We start from the raw sequence: 24712 nt of genomic DNA on the forward strand, positions 1-24712 counted from the left end.
TATAATTTTTAACTACAATACACAATACAGCCAGTGGCGTAGCTAGGGGGACAAGGGCCCTGGTGCATAGGGAAAGAATCGGGCCCTCCTCCCCTCTTTCCGCGTTGTTTGAACTTGTATTGGCCTTTAAAATTATTGATAGGAATAAGAATAGGAAGCAGTGAGTTGAACTTATCCCTAGTAGGCTAAATCCATACCCCGTCTCTATTAGAATATCCATGTGTTTAATAGAATAAAAAGGGAATAAATAAACAACGACGCACATGACAATATAGAATATTTATTATACAGATGAGATTAAAATAAAAAAAATCTTGACTCGAGGCTCGAGCCTGCTCACAAGATTTTTTAAAAAAATCTTGACTCGAGGCTCGAGCCTGCTCACAAGATTTTTTTTTTTTAATTTATTTTTTTTTATTATTTTTTTTTTTCAAAGCTGAGGTTAGAGGGCCCCCTGAGCTCCGGGGCCCTGGTGCACTGCACCAACTGGCCCTATGATAGCTACGCCACTGAATACAGCTCAAAGAAATGCAATTCCAGCAGAATAAATTGTATAATTAATATTATACTATTTTTTTTTGTACAGTGACAACACTGACAAGTGACAAGTAGGTTGTCAAAAGACCGTGATCATATGTTGATAAGTGATAACTCGAAGTAGGTATAAATAAAGTAGTTCATTTCATTAAACAAAGTAAAATTAAAACTGAAAACGCATTATTAGCCGACCAGCTGCTTATAGTACTCATCCGTAGGTAAAAATATATACTGCCTTCTACTTTTAAATATGTACCGTAACTAATAATTCCTTACATACAAAATTAAATTACAGTTATTCTAAATATATTTTATAATCTTATACGCTTTCTTTTTGATTAAGTCAACATATTTTTCATTATAATAGTTAGCCAAATATATCCTTAATTTTAGAACTTATAATGAATTGTTTTGTAACTATTTAATAATTTATTCTCCTGATGTTTCAGGCTGAATTGTATTTAATAACATTATAAAATATATCTTTTTATGACTTGCTAGCTGTTTTTCTCATATATACGTACCTTTATTATAATTTTGTATTTGCGTTAATATATATAGTAGATTCGTATCGCATTGGTTCTTTAAATGAGTAAAATTAAGTTAATTCAATTTTTTTTATTGTTACATGTACGCAATATAGTTAATATTTTTTACAAATATTATAATTTGCAATTATCTTTAAAAAACTATATTTAAATAACAGTGTTGCTTTATTTGTTAAAGATAACATTCTTTGCAGCAATCAAATGTAAACAGAGCTATTTATTTGTGTTCATAGATAGCATATCAACAACACTTGTAAAACAGGTTTTTCATGATGGGAGAAATATGGAGAATGAGTTCTCATGTAAGTTTTTAATATACATTTATTATTAGTTAATTTAATTACATGTCAATAAACCTGTAACATTTTCTAACATAAATTTTATTTAATGGTAGGTAACTATAATTTGCTGAAAAAATGTGCTATGTGGCTACGGCACTAAAGAATTTAGCCACCCCCTCTCTTCCCGTGGGTGTCGTAAGAGGCGACATAGGGATAACAAGGTTCCACAACCACCTTGGAACTTAGAAGCCGACCGATGGCGGGATAACCATCCAACTGCTGGCTTTGAAATACACAGGCCGAAGACGGGCAGCAGCGTCTTCGGTGCGGCAAAGCCAGTACTGCGGTCACCAACCCGCCTGCCCAGCGTGGTGACTATGGGCAAAACACATGAGTTCACGTTATTTTTGGCGTAAACTTGTGGAGGCCTATGTCCAGCAGTGGACTGTACAGGCTGTAATGATGAACTATAATTTTATTAGTGCCTCATCATTATTAAAATAAATAACTACTACTTAAATACCAGAAATTAATAAATGTTATTAAAAAAAATTACTAAATATGATTAATAACATGTCATATTTCAGATGGAAAGTGTTATAAAAGCATATAAAACATTGTCAAAGATACCCTCAATAGTAGGGGGTAGATTGAACAGCAAGGGTAACAGGGTAACATCAAGATGGTCTGTACGTAATTTGGACAAAGGAAAAAGTACACAGTATTTGATTGATTATGTTTTGGATGATAAATTGAATGTTATCAGTCAGAGTGATTTTGGAGTTGATATAAGTCATGAGTAAGTTTTTAGTAACTCTACATACTCATTTCTTACTCTCTTATGTCCTAATTCTTGCTTTTAGCTTATGTAGTTAGTGTAGTAATTATTACATAATTTTAACAATTCTTAATATTTCATAGTATTAGTTACGTAAACATTAAAATGTATCATTCTAGATTGCTTACTGCTGTTTCACCAAAAGAGAACTTTAAAGCAGTGATCAGAGAAGAAAAAGATGACAAAGATTGTTCCAAGAAGAAATTCTTCCTGGAAGTCTGGTCTAAGACTTCACTGAAACATTCTATAGACTTAACTTCATTGGACATTCACGGAGATGTGTATGCTGATTGTATGAATGTTTTTTTCTTCTTCTAAAAACAACAAATAATGGGCTTTTATTATTATTATTATCTTTTTAATTATACTTTAAATACTCACTATTATAATTTTGAAGCAGTTATTAATGTATAAATTTTGTTTCAAATATAAAATCCATATTACTTAATGAATAAAATAAGTTTTGTTTGTGAGTGATGTATTTAGTCTTCAGAATTTCGTTAATGTTGTAAAAAAAAAACTTAAATAAGACAGGTACATTTTTTTATCATTTTCAGCGGAATTTGGTAGTTTGGATTGGTCTTCTGATGAAAAGCAAATTGTGTACATAGCTGAGAAAAAGTTGAAAAAATCAGAACCTTTTATAAAGAGGAAAACGGTGGATGATAAAAATATAGACTCTGAAAAAAAACCAATACCGGTAAGCAAATGTATTATGCAATATCTATACAAATAAATAAAATTGCAGTGTCTGGTAATATAATAAAATAACTGCTTTTAACTAAATTTATATGTATGTATATACACGGTGCATATACCAAAATAACATTTTTTATAATTTTTGTCTGTCTGTCTGTTTGTTCTGAAACGGCTGGACTGATTTTGACGGGACCTTCACTAAGTACGAGTGAGACGAGTAACTTAGGCTACTTTTATTTTAGTTTTTTTATTTATTTTTATAACTGCAAATGAACAATAAAATTAATTTGTTGAATTCCACGCAGACAAAGTCGTGGGCACAGCTTAGTATATAATAAAAATATGTATTTATATATTAACTACTGTAGTATAAACTACTGTTATATTTTTAATGTCATTTTTTTTGCAATCTTCTATTAAAGATTCCTTATTAAAAATAACAAGGCAATGGTTAACTAACATGTTTCAATTATTATTTTTAGATTTTTCAATTTACAGAATAAATTAATAATACAGAATTTAAAAAATGCATGAACATAATATGAATGATTTTATTATATTAGTACAAAATTCTCACAAGCAATCTTTTCATGTATCAGTAGCGAATTAAGAATAATATGGGCTAGAAGACAGAACATATTCTTTATTTCAGAATAACGGTACCACATTCATTGTAGTATGTATGTATTGAGTATTAAGAAAGTAACACTATTATTTGAGACCAATTAAACTAGAAAAATATAGTATGCAGTACTGACTTAGCATTACAGTTTTTCCTTTAACCACAAGTTATCTATAGACCACAATACCAGTAAAAGATAACAGAACAATATATCAGTACATACATTCCCACAGGAAGGGGTTAATTTAAAACTCAACTTCCTGTTTCCCTTACTGATTTCTACCCAAATTCATATAGGCTGAATAAATTCATTTTAGATAAGAAAGAATAAATATAGAAATAATAAAATGCCATTAAAATGCCATTTCTATTTGCTACCACAATTGTGTGCGGGTCTTCCTGACAGGCCCGAGGGTCTGTCCGGGTACGGGCCTCGAGGTTGCCCTCTTTACCCGGGCTTTCTTCTCCGGGGCTTCACCTCCGGGATCGTATCATTTCGGCTCTATTGGGCCAGGGTCACAGTGCCCTTAGGGTCTTCCTCAAGTATTATATCTGATTTAATTCTTGTACCCAATAAGAGATGGCGCTGTATATAAAATAATTCAAATGTAATTTCTACCTAACATTGTTTTTTGATGATAAATCCCTGTAATGTTGATTTTATTGGCCTATATATGATGCTAAATATTTGTAAGAATTATATACATATAAGTTTGACTTGTTTAATCTCTTCGAGTTCAATTGACTGTCTTAGAACTTTAATTTTTCTGCCTTAGCCTGTATGTAACATATGAATACAGTTGTATTGCACACATGGATGTATATATTTTAAAAAAAGTATTTTTTTAAGTTATAAACAAAAAATAGTCGAATAGAAGCAGTAGTTAGGGCACAAGATAGGTTAAGTTAGTTCTCAGGTGATCTGTATAACTGTATGGTATAAAATTTAAACTGTAGGGCGAAGAACATTTGTTCCGAGAGGATTGGGGTGAACAACTGACTGGCAAGCAACAGAGTGTCGTTGTTATTTGCAAGCTAGCAGATGAAAGTTTCACCATCTTGGAGAATATTCCGGACAACTGGTGTCCGGGACAGGTATGCCTTTATATAATACTAAATATGCTTTCTGGTTTTACACGTGTTTAACTGTGATATATTAGATAGATCAACATTTGTAATTAAATTACCCCACCGTGTTTTTCTTGTGTAATTTACTCTTCTGCTGGAAATACAGTGTAAATAGCAGTATTTTGGATTTGCATACTTATAATTATTTCATATGCAGCTCATTATTATTTATTGTCGAATAAGATGATTGTATTGATATTATATTGTTATTTTTGTTGCAGGTTAGGTTTACCCCCAGTGGAGACGGAGTAGTGGGAGTGGCCTGGGATATATCAGGTGTTAGACGTCTAGGCCTCATATATTGTACTAATCGCCCTGGATATATATTCTGTCATACGCTTGCTGGAAAACTTAGTAAGTTTATTATTTATAAAAAAAATGTTTTTTATAATTTTTATCTTTAACACGGGTGTGTCTTTGGAACCTTAAAATGAAGAAAGTTGAAATAGAGTATAATTATAATATGATCTTATTTGTTATAATATAACGAACAATATTAACAATATGAACTTTGATAAATGCATTGTTATATTAATTCTAAATCAAAAATCATTTTATTCAAATAAAATTAAACAAAAAATAATAAATTGTAATTATTATTAAAAGCGAAGCTACTATTTTGGCATCGTTCCAGGCGCCATGCTCTATCTATCTACATATATAAAAAATCTCGTGCCACGATGTTTGTCTGTGGCTTTCCAAAACTACTGGTCTGATTTTAATGAAATTTTGCACATATATGTATCTATGTCCAACTTAAAATATAGTCTATATTTAATTTCGATTAATGATCACGACAAATGTCGTAAAATTAAAAAAATATGGCGGTAAGAAGTTAAATTAATAACAAATTGTGAATTTATATAGTGTGGTAAAAAAATATCTATACTCTGCTCTGTAGTGGGTAAGATAAGGGTGTTTTAGGTTTTCTACTCAGAAGTACTAATACTTATAATATTACTTTACCTTTATAATTGTATGATGATGCCCATTAATCATTCAATTATATACTAAAGCCATAAGAATTATATGTATACCACGCGTTAGTGCAATGGTCACAGCATTAGTTTATGGCCGTTACGCTGGCGTTTGCGGGTTCAATCTACACACTTTGCATACATTTGCATAGGCTGATGACAGATGGTTGCCGACACAGGAGCAAATCCGTAGGCCGTTGTGCGTGAGGCGTTTATTTGTTTATAAATAATATTTCCTTAAAATGCTAACAGTAAAGCTGAGTGGAGATAACGCAGCGGTCAGATCTCCGCGCTTCTCCCCGGCCGGCGAGCTGGTGTGGCTGCAGCGCGCGGCGCGCGGCCCGCACCACGCCTGCCACCAGCTGCTCCGGATCACTGCTGACGATGTGAGTTATCGGTACAGATGTGATGTGGGCTATTTGTATAGATATGATGTGGGCTATTTGTATAGATGTGATGTGGGCTATCTGTATAGATGTGATGTGGGCTATCTGTATAGATGTGATGTGGCCTATTTGTATAGATGTGATGTAGGCTATTTGTATAGATGTGATGTGGGCTATTTGTATAGATGTGATGTGGGCTATTTGTATAGATGTGATGTGGGCTATTTGTATAGATGTGATGTGGGCTATTTGTATAGATGTGATGTGGGCTATCTGTATAGATGTGATGTGGGCTATTTGTATAGATATGATGTGGGCTATCTGTATAGATGTGAGATGTGATGTGGGCTATCTGTATAGATGTGATGTGGGCTATTTGTATAGATGTGATGTGGGCTATCTGTATAGATGTGATGTGGGCTATTTGTATAGATGTGATGTGGGCTATCTGTATAGATGTGATGTGGGCTATTTGTATAGATGTGATGTGGGCTATTTGTATAGATGTGATGTGGGCTATTTGTATAGATGTGATGTGGGCTATTTGTATAGATGTGATGTGGGCTATTTGTATAGATGTGATGTGGGCTATTTGTATAGATGCGATGTAGGCTATTTGTATAGATGTGATGTGGGCTATTTGTATAGATGTGATGTGGGCTATTTGTATAGATGTGATGTGGGCTATCTGTATAGATGTGATGTGGGCTATCTGTATAGATGTGATGTGGGCTATTTGTATAGATGTGATGTGGGCTATCTGTATAGATGTGATGTGGGCTATTTGTATAGATGTGATGTGGGCTATCTGTATAGATGTGATGTGGGCTATTTGTATAGATGTGATGTGGGCTATTTGTATAGATGTGATGTGGGCTATTTGTATAGATGTGATGTGGGCTATTTGTATATATGTGATGTGGGCTATTTGTATAGATGTGATGTGCGCTATTTGTATAGATGTGATGTGGGCTATTTGTATAGATGTGATGTGGGCTATTTGTATAGATGTGATGTGCGCTATTTGTATAGTTATGACGAGCCCATTTCACCGGTGGTTGACAAAGTTTATCCTGCTCATAAGTTAATCAATTATAACAGATTCTCAGTTCCGGATGAAAATTGGCCATAAATAGAACGAAATTTGATTGTGAAACAGATAAATACGTAATAAGTTGTTATCTGTATTCTCTGTTGGATATTATCATTTGTCATTGTGCGACAAAGCCGGTCCTGCAGTCACCAACCCGCCTGCCCAGCGTGGTGATTATGGGCAAAACACATGAGTACACGCCATTTTTGACAGGAACTTGTGGAGGCCTATGTCCAGCAGTGGACTGCGATAGGCTGAAGTGAGTGAGTGAGTGATTATCATTTGTCAGATAGCTTTCACATTAGCCGATAAACAGACATTTATAGAAATAATAATAATAATAATAATTTTCAGTTTAAAAGCATCTTGGAATCAGATGATAGTGTAGTTGGCGACAAAGTTTCAGTGGTTATTGATATTGTCCAAACTAAGAAGGATATATTGAATGAAGAAACCTTCTACGGCATATATTGTCAGAACCTACCAGCGAAGTGTTTCAGCAGTGACGGCAAGAGGTTAATATTTAGTACCCAACAGCAAAATGAGATTAGGAGCTATGTGGTCGATATAGGTAAGAATTTTTTATAAAATTCAGTATAATTTTTGTACCAAGATCATAAAACCTAAAGAGATCGTAATAATATTATAAATGCTTATGAGGATGTATGCATGTATGTTTTTTACTCGTTCGCACAAAAACTAGTGGACAGATTTTAATGAAACTTTGTACGTAGATAGCTGTGTATGTACGTGATGTGCTACTTTTTATACCGACATCCCCACGGGATCGGAAATTACGTCGGTGAAACCGCGCGACGCTGCTAGTGAATGTATAATTTAAAGTAATTTTAGAGAAAAATAGCTTAAGGTAATAGAAAATACTATAGTAATTAATAATTGTAAATTATAAATTTGAAGGTTAATTTAATATATAAATAAAATACGTAAAAGGATTCACAAGGCAGTTAAAGTAATGTGAATAGACAAGTACACTTACAAAATTTACTTTTGTTTGGGTTCTTTGTGATCACGCTTTCTGTCTGGACATTACGCGTGTTGTTTTATGTGTGTATGGGTGTGTGTGTTTGTGTGTTCATATGGTTCCAATTTCGTCCAATGTTGCTCTATGCGAAAAATAATGTTATATTAATAAAAAAGTTTTCACTTAATAATTGTGTTTGCTCGCAAACGAAAAAATAAACCGACTTCAATTACATCGACGAGTAATACAACGTAGATCGACGAAAAAATAGTCAAGTGACAACGCATTATCAAAGATTACTCAAAAAGTAGTTATCAGATCTCGATGAAATTTAAATGTGACTACATAATAAACTTCGGCTTTCGATTAAATTAAAAATCATTAAAATCGGTACACCTAATAAAAAGTTATTGCGGATTTTCAAGAAGTTCCCTAGATTTCTCTGGGATCCCATCATCAGATCCTGGTTTCCCTATCATGGTACTAAGCTAGGGATATCTTCTTTCCAACAAAAAAATAAATATCAAAATCGGTACACCTAGTAAAAAGATATTGCGGATTTTCAAGAGTTTCCCTCGATTTCTCTAGGATCCCATCATCAGATCCTAGTTTCCTTATCATGGTACTAAACTTGAGATATCTCCTTTCCAACAAAAAAAGAATTATTAAAATCCGTACATCCAGTAGAAAGTTATGCGGTATAATACAATGTAGGTCGACGAAAAAAGCGTCAAGTAAAAACGCATTATTAGATATAGCTCGAAAAGTAGTTGTTAGATCTCAAATAAATTTAAATGGGACCAATTGGCACACACCACCTGTCGATTAAAAGAAAATTTGTCGAAATCGCTTCACCGAGTCAAAAGTTCTGATGTAACATACATAAAAAAAAAAAAAAAAAAAAAAAAAAAAAAAATACAGTCGAATTGAGAACCTCCTCCTTTTTTGGAAGTCGGTTAAAAATAATATAGAAGTAATCTTTTGCGCTTGTCTATAGAAAAATCTATACCTTTCAGATAGTGGCAATATAACAGATATATCTAATAATAAGAAGAGTCCAGGGTCAACGTCCGTGCTGAGTGTACAGTCTGATGTTATATTAGCAGCTTGGTCCAGTTTGACGACACCGGGCCAGGTAGATTTTTAATATTCACATTGTTAACTTAATACACTTTATATGAAATCCTATAAATTTCCAACTGTTGGTATAATCTTGCTTTTTGAGACATATTAGCTTAAGAATTTCTTCCAATGTGCACGGAATTACGCCATCTTATTTAATTTTACGAGGAGTATGAGATAATTCAGAAAAATTCAGCGATACTAGTTTCTCGTGCTCATTAGAATAAATTAATCTTTATGATATTTAAATCTTTTTTATTTGCATAGGATTTTAACTAGAAACCGGTATATCGACACCTGAATGAAACCAAAGATTGATGCTTTTGAATCGACACGAGTTCTTTACTTCAAAGGACGATCTTAACGCCGGTAGACCTAAATTAAAAATTACCAGTATACCCGTAAATTATCAATAAAAGCTTAAACTTGACTTCATTCCTGTTTTTAACTTGAGGGCTATGAGGTAATTTAGTTTATTTGAACGCTAAACACCTGTGCTGTGACGCCGCGTTGGCACAACGGTCACAGCTATGGATTGTGCCGGTTGCGCTGGCGGTTGCGAGTTCGATCCCCGCACATGACATACATTTGTATTGGCCCTACAGGTGTTTGCCATGGTCTGGATGTTTATATAGTCCTTGTGGGTCTCCCCACCGTGCTTCGGAGAGCACGTTAAGCCGTCGGTCCCGGTTGTTATCATGTACACCTGATAGCGATCGTTACTCATAGTAGGGAATATATCCGCCAACCCGCATTGGAGCAGCGTGGTCGATTAAGCTCTGATCCTTCTCCTACACGGGGAAAGAGGCCTATTCCCAACAGTGGGATATTACAGGCTGAAGCGATAATAAACACCTGTCCCATCAAATTGCTCTCGCCAAATGTTTCAAAATAGATTATAATAGTAATTTGGGTATAAAATGATACCTTGTGTATCAGACGCTTGCCCTGACCCTAAGACGGCTTTTGAGAGTAGGTACTAAAATTAGGATTAATAATAACACTGTTCTGGTGTAGTGGTGCGCCAGCCTAAGTGCGTCTAAACACCGGCGACTGCGTGATGTCGAATCCCACCCGGGATGGATATTTCTATTTGTACAAATATTCCTTTCTGGTTTGGATGTCGGTGCTTGTGATTCTCCCTACCGCGCCTTGGAGAGCACGTTGCTTTTGTTATCAAAGATACCTGATAGCATTCGTTGCCCATAGTAGGGAATATATCCCCCAACCCGCGTAATACAGCGTGGTGGATTAAGCTCCAATCCTTCTACGTAGAGAATGAGGCCTATGCCCAGTAGTGGGATGTTAGACTGAATCATTCACTAAAGTAATCGACAATAGATATATAGAGCACACGTCACATATTATCCTATTTATCCTACTTTACCACATTGATATTGTAATTTGAAGGTGTTCGTGGCCAAATTGCCTCCTGCGGGGTCAGAGACGAACATCGAATGGGTCAGGATAAGTGCTCCAAGTTCTGTACCGAGCGTTGTTGCCAACGCCAAGGTGCAGTACGTGAGCTTGAAACACGAGAATTCGGAAGACGAAGTCTGTGAGTTTGTCTTGGATATAATATTAGCTAGGCAGTAAAGAATATAGCCACTCCCTTTCTTCCCGCGGGTGTTGTAAGAGGCGACTAAGGGATAACACAGTTCCACTACCACCTTGGAACTTACAAAGCCGACCGATGGCGGGATAACCGTCTGATTGCTGACTTTGAAATACACAGGCCGATGACGGCCTATGTCCAGTAGTGGACTGCGGTAGGCTGAAGCGATGAGGTCGGAATTATTGACCACATGATGGTAAGTGGTTATCGTAGCCTATAGACGAACACCAAAAGCATCGCAACTGCGTTGCCGACCCTATACCCAATCCTCCACAGGTGCTCCGGTCACCTTACTCACCACAGGAACACAACACTGCTTGAAAGCAGTATTATTTAGCTAAGATTTTCTCTAAAGTTGAAGTAATTACCCAGTTGGGCTGCTCCAGATATTGAGCTTGGACTGGACTTTTAACACTGCTGTCAAGTAGTGTTGTGTTCCTAAGTGTGTGTGAGTAAGGTGGCCAGATTTTTTAAGGGGAGGGGGGGGTCGGGTTTTGCAGTCATCAATAGTCTAGTAGTAGTATGTAGTACTTGTTGACATAGTCCGTAGTCAAGAAGAAAATAAGTTTTTGTTTCGTTCTTGCTTGCCTTTCATGTGTTTTCGTGCCGTTATGGTTGTGTTTATGTGTTGTGATATATATGGGGTATGTTATTGTTCTTTTAACCGATTTTTTTATGTATGCTACTTCGGAACTTTTAAGGACCTAATTCGATACATTTTTTTTTAATCGAAAGGCGGTGCGTGTAGTGTGGTCCATTAATCGTCATTAAAATTTAATTGAGATGTGACAAGTACTTTAGGGGTGATATCTAATAATGCGTATTTACTTGACTAATTTTTCGCCGACTTACGTTGTATTATTCCGTATAACTTTTCACTGGGTGTACCGATTTTGATGATTCTTGTTTTATTCGAAAGCTGTCTTGTTGTCATTTAAATTTGACTACTGTTTGAGTAAACTTTGATAACTCGCATTAACTTGATTATTTTTTCTATCTACGTTGTATTACTTGTTGATGTAAATGAAATCAGTTTCTTTTTCGTTTGGTCGCAAACACAGTCGCGTTTATTGTTTTCGGTAGCGTCGTTCACGGCGCTGTACGTGGGCCCGGAGCGGGGCGGCGTGTGCCCGCTCGTGAGCTGGCCGCACGGCGGGCCGCACTCCGCCTTCAGCAACGCCTACTCGCTGGAGGCCGCCCTCTTCACCGTGATCGGTGGGTACAGAGCTGTTCTGTAGAGACTAGTGGGTGCCTTCTGGTCGAAATTTGACCATAAATAATTTAAATTTTAAACTATTGTAATAAATAAATTTATTATTATTATGTTTGATATTCAGTGAAGACAATATTCATCTATAAGATTATAAATCTATTCTCAATTTGAACACAGACTAACAATAAAAGAAAGAGTATATAGGCATGTGTGTGTCAAATACGTGGTAGTGTGTTATATATTTTTTTTATCGATTTAATGTACTGTATGTAAACTATAAGCGCAATTTTCATAAAAAGAGGGAAAACGTTTTTGCTTCACGTATTAATAAATAGAAGATATAGAGATAGGTTACCAAATTAAGCTCTAATAGCTATAATGTAAGAATTATACTGCCATATTTTTTTATCTTTATCAATACCGCAAAAAAACCCTTATATTTGCAAAGCGCTTGACCTCCTGGAGTTTTCCTCTCTTTTTTTTGAAGTCTCTCTTTTTAATATTATATTTAATATTCTATGTAAATATCATCAATATAAATATCATTAAAATCGGCTATGACGAGTAGGCGGCCTCTTCTTGTAAAACGAATTCTGTTTAAATAAATGTCGAATTGATTTTAATACACAATTTTTTTTTTTAATTTTAATTTGTAATGCTAGGTGTCCATTGTAAATTTGGCGATGTGTGAGAAACAAGGTGTTCAGTTCCTCGTCCGCCATCGCAAAGGGAGGATCCTCCGACCAGACGGGTGTTGTGTCTGGCGGGCTAACGCCCCCAACGGTTGTTGTCGGGATCTTGTATATATACTTATTCACTTTGAAAACTCTGATAGCGCGATGTAGCATACGTCAGTTTTCTCTAATTACGTAGTTTGTAGTCGTTCGTATTTCGCGCGATAGATGTCGCTACATCACTCCCCTCCGAGACCGGAGGTCGATAGCAGGTTAAGTCGTCCATTCATCTTGTGATGCTTGCCGGGCCAGTGGAATGTTCCAGTGAGTCGGAACCAGATGCCGCATAGTTCACGGTGAGTCGGAACTGTCTGCGGTGATGCTGCATATGCTCCAGTGAGTCGGAGTGGTGCAGTGCTGCGTAGTGGCTGCTGCTGCGTCGACCAGGAGAGAAGTGCGTCTCTGCTTTGCTGACCGGCCGAAGTGCAGTGTGCTGTGCCAAAGTCGCTGAGAAGGCTGTGGGTGATGACCAGGAATGCGCGTCCGCTGCATGCTGGTGGTCAGGATACCCGTAGTAGCCGTAAATGCTGGCTGGCTGAAGTAGTAGATGCTGGATGCTATTCGCTGCTCGAAAGCTTGAGGAAGTGATGATAACGATGAAGGTTGCGCTGATGTTCATGCTCGAAATCACCAGTTTGGTAATGTGTGAGAAACAAGGTGTTCAGTTCCTCGTCCGCCATCGCAAAGGGAGGATCCTCCGACCAGACGGGTGTTGTGTCTGGCGGGCTAACGCCCCCAACGGTTGTTGTCGGGATCTTGTATATATACTTATTCACTTTGAAAACTCTGATAGCGCGATGTAGCATACGTCAGTTTTCTCTAATTACGTAGTTTGTAGTCGTTCGTATTTCGCGCGATAGATGTCGCTACATAAACATAAGAATTAGTCGTGTCATCTATAAATTACATTTAAAAATAGTTATATAGGATATTTAACATAAGAGTAGGTATGTATCTTTCTAACGACATGAATTCCAAAATTATTAACATTTTAAAATTAAAATTATAAAATAGGGCAAATAAGCGACAATTTTATACTGACACTAGATTTTGTTAAAAAAAAAAAATACCATTTTAATCATAAATAAAAAAAATACGAAAGTATGTCCTATTTTTTATACGATTTTATTTTTGTGTTACCCACACATTATGAAATTATAAACTTTTTTTACTATCGCTTAGAACCGAATATAAAATCATCATATCAAAAATTCCGATCTAACGGGTACATCGTCCCATAGCTTAATTGGCTATATCACCGACACGGTCAGTCGGAGATGCAGGTTTGATTGATGTTGATGACAGGATTGAACGGTCGATTTTTGATATGATGTTTAAAAAAAAAGTTTATGTCCAATTTTGTCTTAAAATTTATAAAGGTTACAATTATAGATGCAATAACCACTAAATTCCTTCAATTATTTAGAAGAATTATTCCATGAGAATGAAAAAACTATTACAGGCTTCTCATCTCTCCTAATCAACTATCGAGGATCATCTGGAACGGGGGATTCGTCAATATTTTTCCTACCAAGTCGTATCGGTACGTCCGACGTAGCCGATTGCAAACTGGCGACCGAAAAAGCCCTAGATATGTTCCCCGTAAATGACAAGAAACTCGTGTTATACGGTGGTTCTCATGGTGGTTTCTTAGTGACACATCTCAGTGGGCAATACTCAGACTTCTATAGAGCGACAGTTGCGAGAAATCCTGTCATAGATTTGACGTCCATGTATAACACTTCTGATATAGCGGATTGGTGAGTTTGTTATAAACATGTGCATGTTTTTGTTTGGTTATTAAGTAACTGCATGTTTTTGTTTGTACAAAATTGCGTTAGTTGGTCTAGATTTGACATCTCTCTCTCTCGGATTTGTGTTGTTGACAGTTCTAATGTGTTATAAATTATGCATGTTTTTGTTTCTTTCCTTAAATATTCTATGTTTGTGTATACATAATGTTGTCGTCTTATCATATGTTGTGGATATTGTTATTTGACGGATGACAGTATCCGACGGTAAAAAGTTTTTGATTCATTATTCTTTTTTACAATCGAATTCGATATTTATGAGATATTTTTATTCGCATATATTAATCTTAAAATTGCAGTTTATTGTTATAATTGAGGAGAAACGGGTACTACTGGCCTATTCTGCCTCCCGCTGTCAAAGTCTATTTGTATAGTCATCCGTCAAATAGTCCCTCTACCATAAACAGGTCCTTCATCAAACGTCTAATTTAAACCGACTTTACACTTCACTACTTCAAAAGTAAGTTCAAAATAACTACATTTTAAAAAATAACCCTAATTTTATTTCGCCTACTTCCAGTAAAAGTAAAAAAAAAAAATGCTCGAAATGCACGCATTGTTTTCTAAACAAAAGTTGAAATAATGTAAATTTTGGTGTAATTTCCAAATTGCATACTCTATTTGATTTCAAAATTCTTTTCTCATCTAAATAGCTATTATCTATATTTATATCTATAATATATATTATTATATCTCCTCTAAATATATATTATCTCATATTTCTATTAATTGCATTAACAGTTTATGCTCAACAGTAATGAATCAGTCAGTCACTCAGGTAGGACGTGTCATTATTTTCAGAGTCAACTCCTTAAGGACGCTATCACATTTTTCTACAAATATCAGTGTTTTTCACGTACCATTTTAATTAATTAGGAGTCACCCTGAGAGGATATCTTGGTTTCAAATGAAAGATAATATATTCATCTCCGAGTGAGACCATAAAAATTCTATAGCCCCATACAAACTTTTCACACAAATACAGTTTAACCATCACAGAAATCGCAAAAAATTAAAAAAAGACGGGTCTGAATTGGAACCATTATAGCCTAAATACACTGCACTAAGAAAAATAAATATACTAAGAAATTGTTGCTTATTTAGTCCTCTATGCGTAGCGCTAGATATTTTATATAAAAATAAATAATATTTCCATTTATGAGAAAAATAAGAAACGCTCTCAAATTTCTTCATACATTTTTTACAAGTGAACCATCGTCGTTCGTCATTCCGCGCCGAAACGCGCTCATGGAAGCACGGCTGTATCGCTTCAGCGCAAGTAATAATTACGTAAAAAATGAGTTTTTTGTGTGTACTGTGCTTGGACGAAATTGATACTTCACAATCGATTGTCTTTGCTATGCATCTGGTTTATATATAATAATCAATAATAATAAGTAATCTTTGCAATTTGTCTTCCTTTCAACCGACTTCAAAAAAAGGAGGAGGTTACTCAATTCGACCCTATATATATATTTTAATGTATGTTCGGAGATAACTTTTTCGTTTATGAACCGATTTTGATAATTCTTTTTTTGTTGGAAAGGAAATATTTCTAGTTTGGTACTATGATAAGGAAACTAGGATCTGATGATGGGATCCCAGAGAAATCGAGGGAAAATCTTGAAAATCCGCAATAACTTTTTACCGGGTGTACCGATTTTAATATTTTTTAATTTAATCGAAAGCTGATGTTTTTTATGTGGTCACATATAAATTTTATTGAGATCTGATGACTACTTTTTGAATAATCTTTGATAACGCGCGACTATTTTTTCGTCGATATACGTTGTATTACTCGTCGATGTAATTGAAGTCGTTTTTTTTTTAGTTTGCGAGCAAACACAATTATTTAGTCTACTTACGTTATATTACTTGTCGATGTAATTGAAGTCGGTTTTTTTTTTTTCGTTTGCCAGCAAACACAATTATAATAGATAGGTACTTATTCAAAAAAATCATTAAGGAAATAGCATTATCTAAGCATTTATGTTTTGTTAAAATATATAAATTCGTGAATCCGTCGCTTTATATAAAGAAAAAAAAAACTCTCGTGTTAAAATCTAGATAACTTCAACATTAAAATTAAACATGAGTCATTTCTTAGCTAGTGAGGCAGGACAAGCAAAAATGGACTGTTCCGCAAATATATACAGTATTTCTTTTATATGACTGTATGTATGCTAAGGTTGTACTAGTAATGGCGAAAGGAAACTTTCAAAAATCGTAGGGGTGACTAGTAAATTTACTATAAAGCACTACTATTTAATAAAGGTCTGGAGTCGATCTGATTGATGATGGAGAAGAAAGATAGTCGAGGGAACTCTTCAACAATTTATAGCAATTACCTGCTTTTTGATCTTAATTCGTTTCTATTGATGAGAACTTTGCACCTGTATTAGTTATAAGTGCCATTACAGTCTGATGATGGAGACAAAAGATAGTCGAGGGAACTCTTTAACGATTTATAGCAATTACCTGCTGTTTGAACTTAATTCGTTTCTATCGATGAGAACTTTGCACCTATATGAGTTACAAGTGCCATTACAGTCTGATGATGGAGACGAAAGATATTCGAGGAATTACCTGCTGTGTGGTTATCTGTGTCACAGGACCAGGTTTGATGATGGAGCCCATAAACACTCGAGGGAATTTCTCAACAATTTACAGCAGTTACCTTTTGCTGTTTGACGACCGCTTTGATATAATGATGCATGTGCCGCGTCGGCGGCGCCTAAACACTGACGGTCGTGGGTTCAATTCCCGCTTGGAGTGGATATTTATGTTTATACAAATATTTATTTTCAGTCTAGTTGTTAATCCTTGTAGTTCTCCCAACCTAGCCTCGGAGAACACGCTAGGCTGTCAGTCCCGGTTGTTATTACGTGCACTTGATAGCGAACTTTACTCATAGTATGTCGACGCGTTAGCGCAGCGGTCACAGCACTGGCTGTTGCGCTGGCATTAGTGGGTTCAATCTCCGCGCAGGACAGACATTTGTATTGGCCATATAAGATGTTTGTCATGATCTGGGTGTTTGTGCTTGTGTATTGTGTATGTTTCCGGACCCCCGACACAAGAGAAAAAGCATCCTTGTTAGGTCTACCCATCACTAAAAATTGTAAAATAAAATAATTTTTAACAAAAAAAAAATCGACTTCTAACAGGAAACTAAAAAGTGAAAAATAAACTTACTTAGTACAAAGTAATTCGTATTTTGATTTAGTTAATCAGAAATGATTAAATAAATATTTTATAATATTGAAGAAGTTTCCTGTTTGAAGTCGGTTTTTTTTTGTTAAAAATTATTTTATTTTAAATTTACATTCATCATTATCATCATTGTTCCGTTTGCAGAGTTATAAAATAAATAAATTTCTAAAATAGAAGCAGCCTATGTTACTCCTTATTGCATAAGATATATCCCAGTGAAAGTACCGTCAAAATCGGTCCACCCGTTTCAGAGATTAGCCGGAACATACCGACAGACAGACAGACAAAAATTGGAAAAATGTTATTTTGGTATATGGACCGTGTATACATCCGTATGCATTTAGTAAAAAGCAGTATTTTAATATAACTAAAGGACACTCCAATTTTATTTATTTGTATAGATTGTTTACGTAAAATATGTTATGTTTATATTATTATAATGTTAAAACTATAATAATATAACTTAAAGTTGTATGTGATTTTGAATTATAAAAATAAGCGTATTATTATCTATTATATTTTATTGTATAGTACGACGAACGAGTAGTAGACACCCTGACGCCTTAAGCATCGTCATAAACAGAGTAGGGGAGAGGTTCCGTGAATAGTAGGTACTTAGTAACAGTTACCAAGTTCGACTTTAAACTTACAACTAAATTTATTAATCAATACCAGTAAAATTAAAAATTAATACTTTCAAGTACTAAGATTAGTTACGTCGGTACAAAATCGAGCAGATAGCGGTATCAATGTGTGCGTACGCGTAATGTTATTGTGTTGCGATTTAAATACCTAAACTTGAGCGAGTGAAAAATGTGATAGCGTCCTTAAGAAACGATATAAGGTCCTTCGTATATAAAACGAGTGTGCTTTAGACCACACGACTGAAGTAAAACTTCTTTAGTTCCATCTAACTTATATATGCTGTGTGGCTACGGCACTAAAGAATTTAGCCACCCCCTCTCTTCCCGTGAGTGTCGTAAGAGGCGACTAAGGGATAACAAGGTTCGGCAACCATCTTGGAACTTGGGAAGCCGACCGATGGCGGGATAACCATCCAACTGCTGGCTTTGAAATACACAGGCCGAAGACGGGCAGCAGCGTCTTTGGTGCGAGAAAACCAGTACTGCGGTCACCAACCCGCCTGCCCAGCGTGGTGACTTTGGGCAAAACACATGAGTTCACGTTATTTTTGGCGTAAACTTGTGGAGGCCTGTGTCCAGCAGTGGACTGTATAGGCTGTAATGATAGAACTTATATATCCCTCTCGACTTCCGTTCGCCTCGCCCGATCATACTTTTCGTAACGCTCTCATCACGCATTCACCAGCTTATTCCTTAAGTAAGGCGTGCGTAAAGAAGTTTTACTTAAAAAAAAGGCCGCTTTAGATCACGCGACTGAATAAAACTTCTTTAGCTCCCTTTCAAGTTCCGTTCGCCTCGCCCGATCACACTTTTCGTAACGCTCTCGTCACGCATTCACCAGCTTATTCCTCGAGTCAAGCGTGCGTAAAGAAGTTTTACTTAAAAATATGTTAGTGACATCGTGTGAAATAACGCTAAAAGTGACGTTTTTCCTTTGAAAGAAAGAGATAAATGTATTTCGTAATCATTCTTACGGAGTCAACTCCAGTCGCATCGGATCTGATACGACAGATTTTTACTTATAAACATCACGATACTTTTTCCACAATGGACGCTTAGCATTTAAGGTAAAATGAAAATAATTAAAAATAATTTTATATTATCGGTAATAAATTATTGGATATCTGTTAGATTTTTATGATGTAAATAATAATAAAAGAATCAGTATTTAAATGTCATTTATTCTAACTTATATTATAATAGAAAAACGTCAAATATTCAATTTTAAATGTACAAAGAAGTTGTTGTCTGCTACAAATGAACAAACAGAATGGCTACAAACAAGTAGATATCCAATTATCCATTTTATATAAAGTACAATAGGCCATATTTTATACGTTAACACTGAAGATCGTAAATAAAACACCTAATTAATACATGTATAACAATGTTGTAAAATTACAACCCCCGTCTTGTGTCAAACCAAGTTAGAAATTTTATGTACTACTAGCTGACCCCGCCAACGTTTCTTTACCATTATGTTATTAACCCGCTTAATCCCCCCCCTATAACTTAGGGGTATGAAAAATAGATGTTGGCCGATTCTCAGACCTACCCGATATGCCCACAAAATTTTATTAAAATCGGTCGAGCCGTTTCGGAGGAGTTCAATGTTTAACACCATGACACGAGAATTTTATATATTAGAAGATGTATATATGATTAAATTTAATGGCTCTCTTGTGTCAACCGTGTTTATTTTTATTAATAAGATTTGTTGACGATATTAGCCGCATTTTATTTAGAAAATATTGTTCAGGATTTTCAACCCTACGAATAAATTATCGTGGATCCATCGGTAACGGAGACGCAAGCGTACGATGCATTATGGGCAACATAGGGGACTATGAAATAAAAGATTGCTATCTCGCTCTAACTACTCTAAAAGAGCAAGAGAGAATACAAGATCTCTTGCTGTACGGAGGTAGTTTTGGAGGTTTTATAGCAGGACATCTGGTTGGACGTTACACGGATCTATTCAAAGCTATGGTGCTTAGAAATCCCTTGATTGATTTGGCTAGTGAGGCTAATTATGGTGACTGTCCGGACGGGTGAGTATTTAAGTTCAAATGAATGATTGATTGCCTGTAATTATAAAATTATAACAGTGATTGTGGCTAAAAACAGTAGATTACACAATAGTCTATTCTCGTTAAGAAAATAGGGACTCGTCGCTGTCAACTTAAGCCCGCTCTTTAACCATTCTCTCCTTATCCGTGTCTGCATGCATTACTTCAAACTGTCAATTTAACACGTTATAATTTGCTACGATTTAATTAGTCAAGCGACGTGGCTAAGATCAGTGACAGCGATGAGTCACTATTTTCTTAACGCGAATAAACTATAATGTGACACCAGCTATTAAGCTATTTAGTCTTTCATTGTCAGGTTATATTATAACAAGCAATTTCAACTCATATTTGGCAAATTTACGCATAAAATTTGGCCTACAAAGATTAAATGTTCTGGTTTGTTTTTCAATCGATTAGTCCATAAAAATATAGTTTAGAATCGACCAAAACAAGTTTCATAAAGTTGCTTAAAATATAAATGTGCTAAGCGTCTATTAGTTTAAATGAATATCAATAAATAAATAAATTTATACGTGACACTACGTCCTAAATTAGTGTTTTTTTTGGAGTTGACTGACTTATCATTACTGTTTTAGGTTGAATGCATATTATAAAGCTGAGAGTATCAAATTAAATACACACACACCCACACAAACACACACACACAGAGAGAGAGAGAGAGAGAGATTAAAAACTTCCTCTTCGAATTAAAAAAAAAAACTTTTTTTGTTGGATAGTCCATTTACCTAAGAAGGCTATTATAGGCTATATATTATATATATTTATTGCTATATACGCTGTGTGGCTACGGCATTAAGAATATAGCCACCTCTCCCCTAGCCCCTCTCTTCCTGTGGGTGTTGTAAGAGGCGACTAAGGGATAACACAGTTCCACTACCACCTTGGAACTTAAAAAGCCGACCGATGGCGTGATAACCCACTGATGGCTTTGAAATACACGGGTTGAAGACGGGCATCTTCGGCGCGACAAAGCCAACCCTGCGGTCACCAACCCGCCTGCCCAGCGTGGTGACTATAGGCAAAACACATGAGTTCACGTCATTTTTGGCGCCTAATGATGATGATATTATGTTACTACGTTTTTTTATATTATATTAGTACGTTTTTTCCCTTAAATTACTGAGGTGTAAATCGTGAATCTTTTTATGGTGTACCTATTTTAAGCTTTTATTTATTTTTGCATGTTAGATCTAGTTCTTTAAATTAAATATAATAAAGAGTAATTTATTTTGTTGTTATTAAAAAGGAAGCGGTACCAAATAAAATGATTAAGTGGCAGGAGTTGATTGTCATCGATTCAAAATGTTTGAATCGTATGAACTGACAAAGAATAATTTGGTTTATCGAATAATTTTTTGAATCTTTTGGTAGACCAAACGATTTAGCGATTACCGAATACGACGAACTCATTCCGCCATCAATTTATTTGGTCTAACACCTATTTTGGAAACATACGTTGTTCGGCTTATTCATACCGTCCTACTGTGGTAATGTATTCGAAGCTCACGTTTGGACGATTCTCGCTTCAGCCTGTAATATCCCACTACTGGGCAAAGGCGTCTTTCCCCATGTAGGAGAAGGACGATTCTATTCGTATTTTATTGTCATAAGAAATGCGATCCACCCCTTTAAAGGCCGGTATATCTAAGCTTAACACGCACGGTGTCTTATAATGGATATTCTTTATAATAATTATTACTATAGCTATTATTCTATGTCGTCAGGTGTTCCGTAGAAGCAGGCATGCCCTTCAAAGAAGACGGTCCTGAGACCGAAGAGAAGCTATTAGCTCTACGTAGAGTGTCTCCGTTAGTCCACGCTCATAAAGTGACCACGCCCACCGCCCTCATGTTGGGCACTAAGGACAAAAGGGTGCCTTACTACCAGGGTTTGGAGTATGGCAGGAAATTGAAGGCTAATGGGGTCATGGTTAAGTAAGTATAGGTTGTAACTTTAAGTTATAAGTTACCATAGCCTATAGACGGCCTGCAACGACATTAAACGCGTAGCCGACCGTATCACAGCAACTATTTGGTTGTAATATTCTGTAAGGCACTTTTTTAGTCGTCCTACTCCAGATTTTGAGCAGGATATTTCATTATTTTTATTTACTTCTTGTATGTACACTTTTAATAAAATTATTATATTTAGGATGTTCGTGTATGAAGACAACCATGCTCTAAGCAGCTTGCCCGCTGAGATGGACAACCTCATCAATGGCGCAGACTGGTTTATTTCAATGATAAAACCATAGCGGTGCAAGGAGCTGATGAGCGAATATTTGAGGGAATAGGCAATGGAAGTGTTTTTTTAGTGTTGCCAGTACCTGTAGCGCTAGATAATTGCGAGTGTTGCTACACAATACAATATTATTTTTATAAGCGTAAACATTTTATATACGAAGTCAAATCAAAAATAATTTGTAATATTATATACAGTTTTTTAAATAAAAGTGTTTTTACTCAAGTGTTGTATTATTTATTATTAAATCACAATATAAAACCTTTTAGTTAATTAATAGCAACATCCGAAAGCTTGTCTTAAAAAAAAAACACAATAAAGACACCCCATATACCCCCGTGAATGACGCTACACAAATATACAAAATACATAAATATTCAGTAATCTTAAAATTGTTTTGATTCAAATTATAACATTCCTTCGCTGGACATAGGCTTTTATCGCAATATATATGTTGAAGGTACCTTAATCAGCCACGTTGCCCCACTACGAGTTGGTGGGTAATTTTTCTACCAAGAGTAACGATTGCTATCAGGTGTCTGCTATAACAACCGGTACCGACAGCTTTACATGCAAGGTGGAATACAAATATTTGCCCGGAGCGTGAATCCGATCCGTGACCGTAGAATTTTATTTAGGTAATAAACCGTTGTCAAAAAAAACTCAGAGTTTTAAAGAAATAATAATATTTAAATGTTATAATATAGATTGGAAATAGTATTGTTGAGTAACATGCCTAACATTAATTGAAGGTTAAATTACAGTTGCTTATATTCTAAAAGTTCTTGTTTCTGATTCTAGTTTATTGTATAAATGTAAAATGAATATCCATTTTAACTTCAATAGAAAAAAAGATAAATTTTTGTAGTCTAAAATTGAATAAATATAATATATTATGTTCATAATATATTGTTTATTGAAAACCAAAGGATATGCATACAAGAATGCATTTATTTATTTGTTTACTTTATCAAAGGATTTAAAAAATGTGAAGGGAATTTTTAGTCTTGCAGGATTATATAAATCTTTTCTCGTCAAAAAGTTATTTAATTTGATATTTGATTGATGAGAATAAAGACGCAGGTAACTTGAAAACACAGTTTAAATTGCGAACATTTTTATTAATTTGTTGCATACAAATTATTACACATAATAATTCGAAAAAGAAAGGCCACGTAGGAAAAAAAAATTACAATTCTCATATTTCCAATAAAAAAAAATTAAGTATTATTACACACGTGTCTCGACATTAACCAACCCTTTAAACATACATCTATCATTGCACTCCTGACATTAAGTCTCCCTTAAAAACAAAAGGCCTAATAAAAATTATACGGGCATCCCTTAGGGTGTCCACAACAGGTGTACTCGACATATGCGCGATCGGTGTAATATGGACAACCTACAAGTAATAATGATTATGAGGACGGTAAAACATATGGGCAGTCGCTTCTCGAGTAGAAAATTGACATCGTTTTATGATTATTGAGCGGATTAACCAGTCATAGCTTACGGTACTTTAGGGTGAAGAATATTGTATCCAAACGCATACTTTCAAAGTTATATGACATCTACTTAACAGTTTTTTTGGATACACCTTATTTGTATCTTAGTTACTTTTGTATTATATAGGTATAACCATTCTCTTGTTCCAAATTAATATTATTATAAAAAAAAACGAGTGCCTTAGACCACAAGACTAAAGTAAAACTTACGTAACGTAATTCTCTCTCTTTCTATCTTCACTAATTTATATATCCCTCTCAACTTCCGTTCGCCTCGCCCGATCCCACTTTTCGTAACGCTCACGTCAAGCATTCACCAGCTTACAACCCAAGCCAAGCGTGCGTAAAAAAGTTTTACTTCAAAAATATACTCGTAGTACGTTAAGATGAAATAGTACCCACTATTCGTTTGGTACCTACATATTGTAAG

General features: G+C 35.2%; 1 protein-coding gene across 1 annotated transcript; it reads left to right on the forward strand.

Moving 5' to 3' along the window:
• Positions 1 to 616: 616 nt before the first annotated feature.
• On the forward strand, positions 617 to 22968 carry LOC123657018 (acylamino-acid-releasing enzyme-like). Its single transcript, XM_045592620.1, has 15 exons — positions 617 to 755; positions 1319 to 1387; positions 1954 to 2165; positions 2324 to 2496; positions 2762 to 2904; positions 4483 to 4620; positions 4875 to 5007; positions 5883 to 6016; positions 7464 to 7680; positions 9108 to 9226; positions 10624 to 10771; positions 11912 to 12043; positions 14238 to 14535; positions 22261 to 22470; positions 22688 to 22968. Exons 2-15 carry the CDS (start codon positions 1355 to 1357, stop codon positions 22788 to 22790), a joined length of 2193 nt encoding a protein of 730 aa, XP_045448576.1. The 5' UTR covers positions 617 to 755; positions 1319 to 1354; the 3' UTR covers positions 22791 to 22968.
• The last annotated feature ends 1744 nt before the right edge of the window (positions 22969 to 24712 follow it).

The sequence above is a fragment of the Melitaea cinxia genome, chromosome 10, assembly GCF_905220565.1.
Source record: "Melitaea cinxia chromosome 10, ilMelCinx1.1, whole genome shotgun sequence".
Lineage (NCBI taxonomy): Eukaryota > Metazoa > Arthropoda > Insecta > Lepidoptera > Nymphalidae > Melitaea > Melitaea cinxia.